The sequence below is a fragment of the Cryptomeria japonica genome, chromosome 10 (genome assembly GCF_030272615.1).
Source record: "Cryptomeria japonica chromosome 10, Sugi_1.0, whole genome shotgun sequence".
NCBI classification, from domain to species: Eukaryota; Viridiplantae; Streptophyta; class Pinopsida; order Cupressales; family Cupressaceae; genus Cryptomeria; species Cryptomeria japonica.
Genome location: NC_081414.1, coordinates 392,500,013 through 392,516,102, shown reverse-complemented (window position 1 = coordinate 392,516,102; position 16,090 = coordinate 392,500,013). Strand labels below are relative to the sequence as shown.

Sequence of the window (16,090 nt, the reverse complement as noted above, 5' to 3'; positions counted from 1 at the left end):
AGGCACTTCATGCAACTATGGGTCCACCCTATGAAATGAGAAAGTGCTCCAAGCATGACAAATAAGAGTTTATTAACCTTAAAGCATTGTAATGTGTGATCTAATCTAAGCATAAAACAAATCCATGTCCATTTTTAACCCCAAATCGAAATGTGAATTGCATACAAAAGGTTTATTTTAAAGCACCAAAATCAAAATGTGAGCAAAAATGGAAATCAATAAAGGAAACCCTACAATCCACAAGTTAGTAGTTTAAATAAGAGTCTTGAGCATTCATGTCTTCCCTGTTTTCCTCGCCACATGCTACAAACAGAAAATCAGTAACACCAGAAAACCAGAACAAAATGGAAAACGCAAAAACAAAAAACTTCCTATTTTACTAGATGAATGTGAAACACTATTTAAACAAATGTGAAACCAAGACTATACTAATGCGAAATACTGCTACTACTAATTTGAAATTCTGACAAAACTCTTGCGAATTTCTTTCAAAACGAATGCGAAATTCAGTTGAAACAAATGCAAAATTATGGACATGAATATGAAAATCCGTACCTGTAACCTACAAACACATAGAAAACAAAAAAATTCAGTTGTTGTTAGTTCATGTCAAGTTCACCAATGTTTTTTATGGAAAAATTTAGGCATAAATAAGCTAGATTAACCAAGTTAACCACCAAAACTTGAATCTAACTAGCTAGATCCATAAATGACAATAAAATTTAAGACAAAAATTAATGAAACATAGAACCTAAATTAAAACTCCCTCAATTGACTTCGTCCATGGCTTCTATTAATCTTCTTCATCATTGTGATTGTTTGGCTCTCAGTGTTGCATTAGAGTACCTACATAAGTTAGACACAATAATTCTGAAGATAGTGGTTCAAAAAATTGAGGAGAAATGGGTTGTTTATAGATTCTGGAGGACGAGAATGGACGGTTGAGATTCATTCTGGAATAGAATTGATCAATGGCTGAGATTGCTTGAGACAAAACTGATTGGGAGTTTAACTCATTTGATTGATGAGTTGACAAATGAGTTGACTGGATTGATTGATCAATGAACTGATTAGATTGATTAGTGAACTAAAATGACTGGTCTATTAACTAAATTGATTACTCTATTCCAAAAAGTTGATTGAGAGTTGAAAAAGGTGATTGAGGAGTTAACTGAGTTAACTGGGGAGATGACTGAATAGATTGCTCAATTGGCTGAATTGCTTGCCCAGTCAAACTCAAAATCAGTGGGAGTTAGATTTTCAACACGTGTTGTAGGATTTTAACATGAAATTCACATTTCATTCTCATTTTAATTTAAATTTGGATTTTCAAAACACGAAATTGAAATGCACATTTATTAAAATTAATTGAAATTAATTGAAATTTGATGAAATTGGAATTTAGGGAATTTTGAATTTAAAATTTAGATTAGAAGAATGAATTAGTTAATTAAATAATTTAAAGAAATTATTTAATTATTTGAAATTGAATTTAATTAAACAATAAGGATTATTTAATTAAAGGACTAAATCATAATTAATTAAATAATAATTATTTAATTAATTATATAGAAATAGTCAAATGATTAATTGATTAATAAGATAGAAATAGAATAATTAGTAATGTTGGGGTGCAATGAATAAAATTAATTTGGAAGAATTTAATTAGTTTAATTAAATAATTAAATAATTATTTAATTAATAGGACGAATAATTAGTGCAGATTAATGAGACATTTTTAGGTGTCTACAATAATATTTTACCACACAATTAAATTAATTATAAAGAGACATTTCTAATCCAAGGTCTTTTAAAACATAAAATGACTTTATTTACTCTCATTTTACCCAGACCTAATAATTCATTTAAATCCATAAAAGTATATTTTTATATTTAGTTTACGAAAACCAAAATTTAATCAACATATTAAATCATACACTAATTGGGCATTCACACAGGACATGATTTTTGGAATCATACCAATGGTGGTATCAAGGTCAACATGGGTAAAATAACTAGGCACTCACACTCGAATCGAGTACAACGAGTAACGAAAAGTAATCAATGACCAATGCGACATCTCCATATAACTAGTGTTGGGGTATAACTCAAACTTATGGAGCCAAGTGGATAAATACCTTGTACCTATAACCACTCAACGCACATGTCAAGTGTAGCTACTCAATATATATCAAAAAGGTGAAGCATTGCATAACTAGCCAATGGGATAGAATATGATATCCACAAATCTATTACATTTAAATAATACAATTCATGATAGAAAATACTTACAAGTATAAATATTAATGCACATGTTCATGACCCAAAATATAATAACAACTTGGGCAAGCTCGCATCACACATGTATCTCAAGAAACACCTCCATAGTGAAATATGTTTAACAATAACATCAAAATATGATCATCTACATCACAATATACATCTAGTACAAAGCACAATATACATCTCAAGCTAGGACTAGGTAGGCATTACAATGGGCATCCCAAGCACATAGTCCTAACACATAATTTTGGCACTCTAATTGATCTCATTTATCATTTGACACTTAAAAGGAGAAAAATCTTGCTAAAATATTTTTTAATTCTAGAATAATTTTTGTAACTCAATTTTAATCTATAGGCATATAAATGACTTGAGTTAGTTATATGGTGCATATTTGATCATTATTCTCAAACCCAAATCAAGTTAATTTCAACTAGTCATTCTATGTCAATTATTGCATTAAAACTTTCAAATTGTGTTCCTAGGTTGTGTACAAAAGGACATCACCCTTGTTCATTTGAATACTTGGGCATTATCAAATAGAACCTAGGTCACTCATCACCTACCACTTAGAACCACCCACTTCTAGTATCATTCCTCTCAAAATCACTCTTAACACTCTTTGTCATCAAGTTCTTAATACCTTTTTTTATACTAGGTCATTACATCACTTTTTTGCAATAGTTTCAAGTTCCAAGTTATACTCATCATTATAACATCATTTGCATTCATTTTGTGTTATTTTCCAAACTTGTTAAAAATTTATTGACCTAGATCTAAGGTCTTATCATAAGGAGAAGATCCTCACTTACAACCTTCCAAAGGTGTTTGTCAACTTTCCCAATCCTTAGATAAGGATTTAAGAAAATGAGGCAAATCTTTGTTGACAAGCATGGAAGGTTCATAATTAGTAGGTTCATTTTCAAATATTGGGTTTAAATCAACATACATCAAATCAATCTTCCACAACATTTTCTATTTCCAACTCTAAAATATATTTGATCTCATTATTTTTCATTCCAATCAAACACACAATTTCTCTTAGCTTTTTATACAATATAATTTATTCACATTTATTTAAATCAACTATTTATATATAAATATAAATATTTTATTCCGTTACAATCTTATAGGTTATCTTAAAATCACTTCAATATTATTAAGTACAAGTTGTAATATTTTGTAAAATCTATACAAGAGATTAAATTAGTATTATGAAATACAACATCCTCACTAAGCAAGCTTCCAAAGGTGTTAGCCAACATTCCCAATCCTTAATCATGACTTTTAAAACATGAGACAAGTCATTGTTGTCAAGTACTGGAAGGTACATAATCAATAGATTAATTTTCACCTATTAGATTTAAATTCATATGCATTAAATCAAATCCACATCTATAAAACCGACCTAAATGTTTACACAATCTCAAAAAAAAATCTTGATAAATAAAATTCCAAAAATCATGGATAAACTATCTTCCACAACCTTTTCCATTTCCAACTCTAAAATATATTTATTCTTAGTATTTTTCATTATATTCTCACACCCAATCAAATACACAATTTCACTTCTTTTTATACAAAAAAAATTATTCATTTAAATTAACTATTTAAATATATAAAAATAAATAAAATCATTACAATCTTATAGGTCATCTTAAAATCACTTTAATATTTTTATAAAATTCATGCCACACATTACATTAGTATTATCAAATACAAGTTGTAATATTTTATAAAATTTATACAACACGTTACTTTAGCATTGTCAAATACAAGTAATTTTTTATAATATTTAGATAGCAACTTTAGTGACGCCTGGCTAAAAGAAATAATAAGATAATCCATATACCTTATCACAATTATTAGTCTAAATGCTCACCTTGGAATTCTTTCCCCATTTCTTGTGACATGTGAGAAAACAAAACATGTCACCATCTGAGTTTATGCCCATTAAATGTGAGGAAAAATCTATTCTGCGAAAAAAACAAGCCACATATATAGATTTGATCTGTTGATGTGAGCAAGAACGTCATGTCCTTTTGTCTCTAGTCAACTGGTAAAGGATAACACAAGTACGTAGGTATATGTTCTGTTCCCTGCTGGCAAATTGATCCCATGACACGGATCAATCTGATCAATCCTTTATCTAATTTCATTTCTTTGACAATTTCCTGATCTGGGCACAGTACAAATTTGGGAAGCAATTCGGGCTACTAACACAATCCAATCCAAGCTCAGACATGCCAGGAAGATCCGACATGGTGGGACCCATGATGTTTTCTGTGGTGGGCCCATAAGACCGATATTTAAAAGCAGCCGACACCATTGCTCTGCAACAATCTCTAAAGCTAAGAATAAGAATGATGATTTAAGGATTTCAGGTTTTTATTGTATAGAATTGTATATTGAGATCAACTGGAAAGGATTTCGTAAGCAAAAGATTTCATTTTGGGGAAAGAATGAAGGGAGTAGAGGTTGTGAAGCAGATATGGCGCAATAGATGGTTTGTTGTAGTTGCAAGCATATGGGTTCAATCATGTGCAGGTCTTGGGTATGTGTTTGGAAGCCTTTCACCCATTATCAAGAGCTCGTTGCATTACAACCAGAAGCAGATAAACAGATTGGGTGTGGCAAAGGATATTGGTGACAGTGTTGGATTGGTTGCAGGGTCCCTCTGTGAAATCCTGCCTACATGGGGACTTCTGTTGATTGGTGCATTGCAAAATCTTGTTGGATATGGTTGGCTGTGGCTTATAGTGTTGCATAGAGCACCCACCTTGCCATTTTGGATGGTATAGTAATCACTGCCTTCTTTTCAAATCTGCTTTGGTTTCACTAGATGGATTAGATTATTGTGTCATTGTAAATGTGAAAAAAATCTTAATGAATTAGATTATGGAGTATAATCTGATGTAAAACATATTGAGATAAATAACAAGTTAGATTGTGGAAAATGATCAGAATCTGGAAAAACCACTTGATAAATTAGACTATGGAGTGTAATGATTAATTTGAAACAGTAACACTATTGCTTAGGTGTCTATCTCTGAAGTAAAGTAAGCACCTGTGCTGTTATTATCAGAAGCATTCAATTACTTACAGGGACTGAAATATCATTTATTAATGATATAAGGTTTCTACAATCTATTAATGCTGTTCTTTCATGTTTCTGGATTCGATTGTGTTGTGGATGAAAAAAAGCAATAACAATCCAATCCAGAAACAAGAAAGAACAATATCATGTATGATATTAAACCAGATTAGATTAGGTAGTTAGTGCTTACTAATATGCCTAATGGTTTGAATTTCAATTGCAAAATGTATTTATTGTAGATTTGTGGGCTTCTGTGCATTGGAGCCAATGGAGAAACATATTTCAACACAGCTGCACTGGTATCCTGTGTGAAAATTTTTCCCAAGAACAGAGGCCCTATTGTTGGAATACTGAAGGGGTTTGCAGGCTTAAGCGGTGCAATATTTGCACTGATATATGCGGCCATGTGTGCTCCTGATCAAGCTGCCTTTATTATCCTGGTAGCAGTTGTTCCTTCTCTGGTGGTCATGAGCATGATGTTCATTGTGAGGCCAATTCCCATTAGAGAGCAGAAGCAAGAATCAGATTCTAACTATTTCAATTACATATATGGCTTCTGCATGTTATTGGCTGTCTATCTGATGGCTACCATGCTTGTGCAAGATGTCTTTGATGTGAAGAGGATATTAAGCATAATTTTCTTTGTTGGACTGCTCATTCTCCTGCTTCTTCCTTTGGCTTTGCCTCTGATCTCAACCTTTTCTGGGGACACTCATTCCACTTGTCCTGTAACTGCTTATACATCTCCTGCAGTGCATGAACCACTCCTGCAAAATGATCCATCTCTGACAACACTTACACAACAGTCCATCCATGGTAGTTTTCTTCTGAGTGAACTTGAGGATGAGAAGACTCGTGAAGTGGATCTTCTCCCAGAATGTGAGAGAAGAAAGCATTTGTCCCGGTTACATAGTCGCCTACTGCGTGCTGCTGCAGAAGGTGCTGTGAGAATCAAGGGAAGAAGAGGACCACACAGAGGTGAAGATTTTACTCTGATGCAGGCTCTCATAAAGGCTGACTTTTGGCTACTCTTCTTTGCCTTGCTGTTTGGAGCAGGATCAGGCTTGACTGTCATTGATAATCTGGGTCAGATGAGTCAATCATTGGGATATGATAATTCTCATATTTTTGTGTCCATGATAAGCATTTGGAACTTCCTCGGTCGTGTTGGGGGTGGATTTTTGTCTGAGATTGTTGCGAGGTAAGACTATTCAAAGTTTCTATGTATTTTGCTTCACAGGAAACTGACATGTTTCCATTCTAATAAGGAAACAAGTCAGATTCATCTGTTTTCTTGTTTATCTGTACTTCACCAAGGATCAGAAACTGGAAAACTGTTAAAAGAAACAGGGAGGCTAGAAGCAAGAAATTGTGAGAAACTGGGGAGTACTCATTACAGAAAATGAGGGAATAAAAAGATATGTTAGAAACTACATTGTAAATCAAAATGTCAACGTTCCAATTGTTTTAGCCGTTTTAATCTAGCAAAGCTTCTTCCCCAGACAAAAATTCAGAACCAGAGCACCCTACCTTAAGGAAACAGTTTCAGGTATTCAAAGCTTGTAAGCTTTCTCCTCCAAGGACTGACATAAAAATCACTGTTCTACCCTTTTTTCATACAGTATTTTATGAGATCCTTTTTGCAAATGTATGTGTCAAAATTTAACGTCTCATTGGTCTGTTCACCAATTTTATATTTGAGATAAGTCTTTTCTTTACATATAACATTGTCAGGCCATAATCCTCTTCACTGATTTTACTCTGGTTTCTTCAGGGTCTGAAAATTCAAAAACCTTCTTATGGAGACTCTTATTTATATATGAATTTAGAGCAATGCAAGCTATTTTTTCAGTAAGAAAATTCATCCCCTGGAAATATTAGTTTGGAGAAATTCATACATTTAAGTGCTGTTTATGTAGTAGTCCTGCTTTATTCAGATCAAAAATCCATTCCCTAAATGTTGGTTTCAAGTAGTAGTTATGCTTTAGAAACAATAAGCTAGCTTCTTATAGTAGAAGAGGAAAAGGAATACTTGCAAACAATATATTACTCCATCTCTTATTCCCAGTGAGCTAACTATTGTCTATGATCCTCTGTTTTACCATATAAATTGACTCCATAAATAGACCAATTCTCAAGTCAATCTCTCCCATCTTCTCTTCTTGTAAGAGAATTTAGTAAGCTGTTGATAATGCTCAATTATTTCCATAGAAGAAAAATGATTACTACTCTTTTCCAACAGTTGACATTTTACTATCTTCTCTGCAGGGACTATGCATATCCACGACCGGTGACAATGGCAGTAGCTCAAATTCTGATGGCTATTGGGCATTTTCTTTTTGCAATGGGTTGGTCTGGATCTCTATATACAGGCACTCTGCTTGTTGGTCTAGGATATGGTGCCCATTGGTCTATAACACCAGCTACTGCTTCTGAACTCTTTGGGCTGAAGAACTTTGGTGTCCTATACAATTTTCTTACCATGGCTAATCCAGCAGGATCTTTAATTTTCTCTGGCTTCATTGCTGGTTCAATCTATGATTGGGAAGCAGAAAAGCAGCACCAACCAAGGCACCATATGAAGGCTGGTACTATGACAACTGGGCCTTTCGATGAGGACCACCCCTTGAAATGTGTGGGTGTAGTGTGTTTTTCCCTCACATACAAGATCATGGTAGGAGTGTGTATCTTCGGGGCAGTCCTGAGTATGATTCTTGTTTACAGGACCAGAAGAGTTTATCGCACCATCTATGCACAACAGAGTTCTTCTATGAAGGAGGTTAAAACTTCATATGCAAAGCATGATCAGGAAGCATCATGCAGTATCTAGTGTGCCCTGCAAAAGAAAGGAACCAACACTCATTAAGGGGTAAATGTGAGCTGTTGTGCTGCTTCCGTTTGAAAGGATAAGTATCTACTGCACTTTCTATGCGAGCAGAGGGTCGTAATAAGTACCTTTGCCATAGAGAGCCCGAATATCTACAATTTGCTAGCCTAACTGAAATAATAGCTTCAAGCAATTGTAGGGTTGGTGCTTTACTTGTTTTTTCTGTTTGTGCACTGAGGTTATCTTACTGGGGCTTCTCATGACTCTCTGATTTGAGTCGAATGAGTGCCAAGATTTCTATTTGGTGACCGTTTTGAAAATGGGCCAGCTTTAATTCTGTTGTTCAGGGGGAGATATTTTATAAAATGTAGAAGAACAAGAGTAAGAATTCTGATTAGTATTTCTGAAAGTGATCGACATGCCTATTTATTGTCACTTAATGTACAGCGATCGTTATTGATTGAACAATGGCATAAAACATTTGGCTTAATAGCTTTCTCTGATTATATTTGACACAATATTATTAGCAAACAAAGCCTTTTTAGGACAGGAGAGAAGCATATCCCGTCACCCCGATAGTGTAAGAATCCATGAGCAGACCCACTCTTATGGTTTGTAAGATAGCCTAAATAACCCTCATAACTCTCACCCATCCCTTCTAGGTTTTTGGTTCTTGTGCCACAATTCCCTCCATCTTTTTAGGCAATAAAAACTCTATACAATCAAATCTAAAAGTATTGGCTAACTATCATTATGGATTATGGAAATTTCATTATTTTGATAGAGTAATATTTTCTAGTTTTAAATAAAAGATACATAAACTTGTTAAATTTGTCAAATTTATATATGTATTTGATTAAGGAGAATTTGTCAACAATGGTTCTTGCATTAATGTCCAAATCACTTTTATGGCTTGTGATAAATGTGGTGACACTTCAATAGTTTGTAACATATTAGAGCACCTTCTAGATACTCATTATAATGTCAAAATAATGCACGCACACACACACACACACACATTAGATAGTGATTGTCATGATGATCTAGGTGGCACCTCTAAGGCTCACATTATGCTAGGCCATCTAACCTGTTGTTCACCTACCAATGATAACACCTAATTGTTGAAAGATGAGGAGACACATGGAAATTGTGCAACTTCTATAACAATATGTTCAATTTCTATAAACATTCTCTGCCTTTATGGCATGTAATCAATAAATATGTATATGCAACATTAGCTTCACAAACCATAGACACAAATTGCACACATGCACACACACACACCAAAAAAGGCTAACTCGCATCACTCATCATCACATTGTTCCAAGCATTACATTGGACAAATTAGACAGTGGTTGCCATGATCATCTAGGTGGCACCTCTAAGGATCACATTATGCCATATTGTTCACCTACCAATGACAACACCTAATTGTTGAAGGTGATAACTCGCATTGAAATTGTGCAACTTCTATAACAATTTGTTCAATTTACATAAACACTCTCAACCTTTATGGCATGTAATCTATAAATATGTATATGTAGCATTAGCTTCACAAATAGATAGGTAAATAACAACAATCAAATTACAACATTTTAAGTACATGATAAACAAATAAAACTTTTCCATGTGCATATTACTTTATCTAAATTCTCATTTGGAGATTTGTCCAAACAAAAAACAGTATCATAGTGATTCATCTTATTCTTGCATGACCTATCAAACTCAATTAGAGTATTTAAGCCTGGGCATCAAACTTGGAGATCCATCGAACTATCTATTGAGTCATTTCAAAATGGGCAAGCCAATGCAAGAGGAGATGCATATGATGATCAAGAACAAAATCATAGAAGCGCTCATGGATTAGTGAAAAGTTTTATTTATTCAAATTGAGAAGTCCTTGAAGAAGAAGTTCCATCGACTTATCATCAAGTAAATATTTTGGTGGTCAAGTCATCCTTAGGTTTCAAATAAGCCTAGGCAAATGCAATAGATAATCAATTGGATCAATTAGAACTATATTTCTCTATGAATGAATTTTTTTTGCTAAAAAGAAGGTCAAGATTGTACTTCTAGAATTTTGTTCACCCTTAAAGAAGTTGTGAAAAGAGCATTCTTTATAGGAGAAAGATTAGATAGAAGATATTGTTGGCATATGATGAAGCGGTGATAATGCATGTTGTCATTGATGTCAATAAGTGCTCAAGCAGATGGACCGGTATGAAGATCAGAAGCGGTTATGGTCAACCGGAATGGAGTGGACCGGTGTCGAGGTTCACTAAGTGTGACTACCAGTTTGGTGATTTGGCTTGTGCGATGCAACCGATGATGTTTTGTGATGAGTTAGTTAAAGAATAAGGATGAGGATCGAGATGCCACGTCAGTTGTGTGCACATGAAGGATTTCTTTGAGGACCTTGCGTGTGAAGACTGAAGGCATTGAATGCCTACCTCGGGAATGAACATTTTTTTCTTAGCGGTATGTGAAGAGCGCGTGATGGGTTACTGATTTCCAGATGCGGTGAAGATTGGACGATGTAGAATGTCTTGATTTGTTTTAGATCGTTTCATTCTATGAAATGTGTTTAGACGGTTAGAATTGGACCGCTTGTAATTGTAAACCTAAAATATTTAGGGTTTAGGGTTTATGCTACCGACCTAATTGTTGTTTATAAGGTCGATGAGTTTTGTTATTGTAGTGGTTGGCAAAAGTTGTGTTTGTGTCCGCGTGTTGGAGATTTGATACTTGCCAAACCAGAGTGAGGAATCTGCAGAGTGTGATTGCAGAACAAAGGAACTGAAAAGGATCTACCTTAGCAAGAAGTGTTGTTATCAGATTAGAGTGTCTTACCTGTTGTCTTCTAACCATTTCAACAGAAGGTAAATCCCTTGACCGGGTAGCTTTAACAGGCTTTGTTGTAAATCCTCTAACTAGGTGGCTCAAGTTCATTGAGTTATTTAAATCCTCTAGCAAGGTAACTGTTAACAGGGTTTCAACCTTTAATAGGGTATATAGCCATCCCTTAATCGGGTGATCCCTAACAAGATCAGTTCCTAACAGGACCTTTATTGTAAAGTCTTTAACCGGACTAGCCTCCTAACAGAGCCGACTTCAAAAGAGTTCACAAACAGCTTGTGGGTATTCATTCCCACCATGGTTTTTCCCATTTGGGTTTCCACGTGAAAACTCTGTGTGTTATGGGTTGTGAGATTTTCATGTGAAGATTGTGTGGTTTTGATTCAGTTAGATATGCATGCATCGTTAAATGGTTGTGGTATTATTGGTACAACTCATGCATGATTATATCAGTGAAGTAGTTATCAAGGTTTGAGATTTGTTGAATGTTGTCTGAAGTATGTTTGTTTAACCAGTATAGCTTTGGTTAAGTTCAGTGGTGAAGATAACCGGTCATATGTGTTTTGGTATGACAAAGTGTTGAAGCAGTTATTTTGTATGTACTGATTCACTCCCCCCCCCCTCTCAGTACCAGTTAGGACCTTAGTAGTTCATCATTATTCATCAATCGGCATCAGAGCACATCCAAGTCCTCGGTGATATAAGCTTAACCGCTTGAGGCAAAAGATCTTGCTTTAATGATGAAGAGGGAAGGTCCTAAGTTCAACAAGGACAACTTTAAAATATGGAAGGATAGGATGAAGATATATATCAAGAGTTTGGGTGCACAACACTAGAACTATGTTGAGAATGCCTATGTAATCCCCTCTGGCACTCTAACCGATGATCAAAAAAGAGAGATACAAGAAAATGGGCAAGTCATGGAAGCCCTTATTAGTAGCTTGTCCAATGTAGAGTTCATTGATGTACAAGATAAGGACAATCCAAAATAAATATGGGACAAACTGGAATCCATTTATGGCGGTGATGAAAATGTCAAGAAGGCTAAGGAAGAAAGCCTTAGAGGAAAATTTGAAGATATGAGGATGGTTGAAGGAGAGACCATTCAACAGTATGGCATAAGAATCAAGAGAGTGGTTGGTGAAATCAAGAGCACTGGTGGAACAATTGATGATGCCACTGTTGTCAGTAAAGTTCTGAGATCACTTTTACCGGTCTATGCAATCAGGGTTGCCACTATTCAGGAGCTAAGGTCTATCGACAAAAGCAAGGTATCTTTAGACTCTATTATTGCAAAGTTGACTGCATATGAATTGAATGGCTATGATGGTAGTGTTCAGAAGACCGAGTCATCCTTGAGAGCATCTACTTCCTCCGCACCGACCAGGAAAGGAAAAGAGGTCAGTACCAGTTATGAATCTAGGCCAAGCAGAGATATGGACGATGAGGAGATTCTGATGGAGTTTGAAGCTCTTCGTGCTAAGAGACTTCCAAAAGGCACCAGAAAATACAAAGGTAAGCTTCCTTTGAAGTGTTTTTCCTGCAATAAGAGAGGACATATAGCTGCTAAATGTCCTAACAATGACAATAAGGATAAACCGGAGAGGTTTAGGAAGAATAAAGGAGTAGGTAGGAGAAATTGTCTTGTTGTAGTGGATGAAGGTGTTACCGATGAGGAATTTGAGGATGAAGAGAATGAGGACATAGTGTTTGTGGTTGTCAAGGAAGAGTTGTCTGACCAGAAAGCCCTTGTCTCACATATTGACAACTCTAACAAGTGGATCATTGATAGCTGGTGTTCTCACCACATGACTGGTGACCGGAGAAAGTTTTTGTCTCTTGAAGAATATGATGGTGGTGTTGTTCGATTTGGCAACGATGCACCTTGCATGGTGAAAGGAAAAGGATCCATCTCACTAAATGGAAAGAGCAATGCAGATGATGTCTACTGGGTGGAAGGCCTTAAACATAATCTTTTGAGTGTTGCTCAACTGAACGACAAAGGACTCATACTAGAATTCAAAGGTGGAGTCTTTAGAATAATTGGAAAGAGTGGTTAACTTATTGCCACTGGTAAGCAGACCAGAGGAAACCTATTTCAACTGAATGCCAAGATTAGTCAGTGCCTGATGGCGAAATTTGATGACAATTGGATATGGCATAGGAGACTGTCATATAAATTTTGACAATATGTAAAGGCTAGTAAGATCAAGGCAGTAAGAGGATTGCCTTTGCTGAACAAACCAGAGAATGCCTTGTGCGGAGAATGCCAACTTGGGAAGATGTCTTCCTCAACATTCAAAGGTAAGTCTTTTTCTGCGGAGAGCTTACTTGATCTAGCGCACACCGATTTGTGTGGTCCGATGAAAACTAGAACCATTCAGGGAGATCAGTACTTCATGATTCTTACCAATGATTGCTCAAGAATGATGTGGGTCACATTCTTGAAAGACAAATTTGAGGCATCTGGAAAGTTCAAAGACTTTAGGGCATTGGTGGAGAAGGAGAGCAGTAGAAGGATAAAATGCCTAAGGACCGATCAGGGAGGTGAATTCACTTTTGATGAATTCAATAAGTACTATGAGGAGAATGGAATTAAGAGGCAATTGTCTGCCCCAAGGACACCACAACAGAACTACATAGCAGAAAGAAACAACAAGACTGTGGTTGAAGCGGCCAGAACTATGTTGATCCAAGTAAATGTCGCTCACACATTTTGGAGAGAAGCGGTGAGCACTATAGTTTATACCATGAATCGGGTACTCATTAAGAAAGGTAAAGACAAAACCCCTTATGAGTACTGGAATGGGAGAACTCCCAATGTGAGTTATTTCAAAGTGTTTGGGAGTAAATGCTATATCAGGAGAGGTGAGCACCTGAGTAAGTTTGATGCTAAGTGTGATGAAGGAATATTTTTAGGATATTCCACTAAAAGCAAATCTCTCAAGTGCTACAACAACAGGACTTAGAAGATTGTTGAGAGAATCAATGTCAAGGTTGATGAATCCCCTGAGAAGCCCAAGGAAACCGACATTGAGCAAATGGAAAATGAACCGGGTTTAGCCTTTTGGGAACCGGTTAAGAAAGAAACAAGTGACAAACACTGCAAAGACCTTAGTGTTTCTGTACCGGTAGAAGCTTCAGTGGGTGAAGAAGAAGATGAAGTGGAAAAAGAAGAGGAAAAGCAAGCGGAACCTGCTACGGTCATTCCTAGGTATGTAAGACTGCATCATGATCTGAAGCAGATCATAGGAGACAAAGATGCAGGAATACTTACAAGGAGAAAGGTGAAAGAAAAATCTTGCATGATTTAATAATTTGAGCCTAAGACCGCTAGAGAGGCACTTACCGATGAAGACTGGATAAAGGCAATGGAAGAGGAGTTGGACCAGATAAAGAAGAATGCAACATGGTCCTTGGTACCCAGACCGGAACACAAGAATGTCATAGGTACCAAATATGTCTTTAGGAATAAGCTGAATGAAATAGGCACAATGGTAAGGAACAAGACAAGACTTGTATGCAAGGGATATGCTCAGGAAGAAGGAGAAGACTATGGAGAAACCTTTGCCCCAGTGGCTAGACTGGAAGGTGTTTGAATGCTACTTGCATTGGTAGCATTCAAGGGATTTAAGGTATACCAGATGGATGTGAAGTCTTCCTTCTTGAATAGAATCTTGGAGGAAGAAGTTTATATTGAGCAACCAGATGGGTTTGATTTGTTAGAAGATAGTGACATGGTGTGTAGATTACACAAGGCCCTGTATGGATTGAAACAGGCACCAACGGCATGGTACGAACGGTTACACTCTCATCTTGTGAAGATAGGAATTCAGAGAACAAGTGAGGACAGCAACATCTACCTGAAATTTGAAGGTGGTCAGATTCTGATATGTGAAGTATTTGTAGATGATACAATCTTCGGTGGAGATGATGATATGAGTCATGCATTTGCAGATGAGATGAAAAAGGAGTTTGAGATGTCTCTGATTGGAGAGATAATTTTTTTCATTGGTCTACAGATTCAACAGATGAAAGAGGGTATCTTCATTACCTAGTCCAAATATATCAAAGAGGTATTGAAGACCTTTGGCATGGAGGAGAGAAAACCGGTTGGAACGCCGATGGTGATCGGCTGCAAACTAATCAAGGAGGATGATACAACGTTGGTGGATGAGAAGGAGTACCAGTCAATGATCGGTAAGTTGCACTATGTGGTGCACAATAGACCAGATATTGCTCATGCAGTGGGCATAGTGGCCCATTTTCAGAAGAGTCCAAGAGAATCCCACTTGGTTGCGGTAAAGAGGATTCTTAGATACCTGAAAGGTACAATTGATTATGGATTGTGGTATCCATACAATGATGACTTTGATCTCAAAGTGTTTACTGATGCAGATTGGGCAGGTAATGTGGACAACCGGAAGAGCACAACTGGTGGAGCGTTCTTCCTTGGTGGAAGACTAGTCTCGTGGACGAGAAAGAAGCAGAGATTTATTTCCTAGTCTACAGCTGAAGCGGAGTATGTGGCAGCATTTATGAACTGCACTCAGGCAATCTGGATGAAGCATGTATTGAATGGCTTCAAAGTGACTATATTTGAACTGGTGAGTATTTTCTGTGATAATACTAGTGCAATAAATATTTTGAAAAATCCAGTATTGCATGCTAGGACCAAGCATATTGAGCTCAAGTATGATTTCTTGAGAGAAAAGGTTCAGAATAAAGAGGTTGTATTAGAACATGTTTCCAGTAAAGAGCAGCTAGCATACATTTTCACTAAGCCCTTACCGAAGACTACATTTACCTATTTGAGAGGTGAATTAGGTGTTCTGCCCCTTCATGAAGTAAATTAAAGTTGTGTGCTCCACATCAGTCAGGTACTACCATGTCAGATCTTATAGGATTGATGTGTTGAAGGATGATACTCCATAGGGGGAGCAGCATAGTGGAGACCAGAAGCTTGTGCCTCCACTTTGGCATTGTTGTCAAAGGGGGAGAAGATATCTAATGATGAAGATATATGA

The 16,090-nt window shown here is 36.2% G+C and overlaps 1 protein-coding gene across 1 annotated transcript; it reads left to right on the top strand.

Annotated features, from left to right (window-relative positions):
- The first annotated feature begins 4,216 nt into the window (after nt 1-4,216).
- LOC131038574 (protein NUCLEAR FUSION DEFECTIVE 4) lies at nt 4,217-8,697 on the top strand. Its single transcript, XM_057971065.2, has 3 exons — nt 4,217-5,078; nt 5,620-6,581; nt 7,649-8,697. Exons 1-3 carry the CDS (start codon nt 4,746-4,748, stop codon nt 8,208-8,210), a joined length of 1,857 nt encoding a protein of 618 aa, XP_057827048.1. The 5' UTR covers nt 4,217-4,745; the 3' UTR covers nt 8,211-8,697.
- The last annotated feature ends 7,393 nt before the right edge of the window (nt 8,698-16,090 follow it).

Bases quoted from the DNA above. Each gene is read 5' to 3' on its own strand.
- LOC131038574 (XM_057971065.2), top strand. From the start codon at position 4,746: ATGAAGGGAGTAGAGGTTGTGAAGCAGATATGGCGCAATAGATGGTTT. The intron at 5,079-5,619 runs GTATAGTAATCA...TATTTATTGTAG, and splicing joins CCACCTTGCCATTTTGGATG to ATTTGTGGGCTTCTGTGCAT. The intron at 6,582-7,648 runs GTAAGACTATTC...TCTTCTCTGCAG, and splicing joins TTGTCTGAGATTGTTGCGAG to GGACTATGCATATCCACGAC.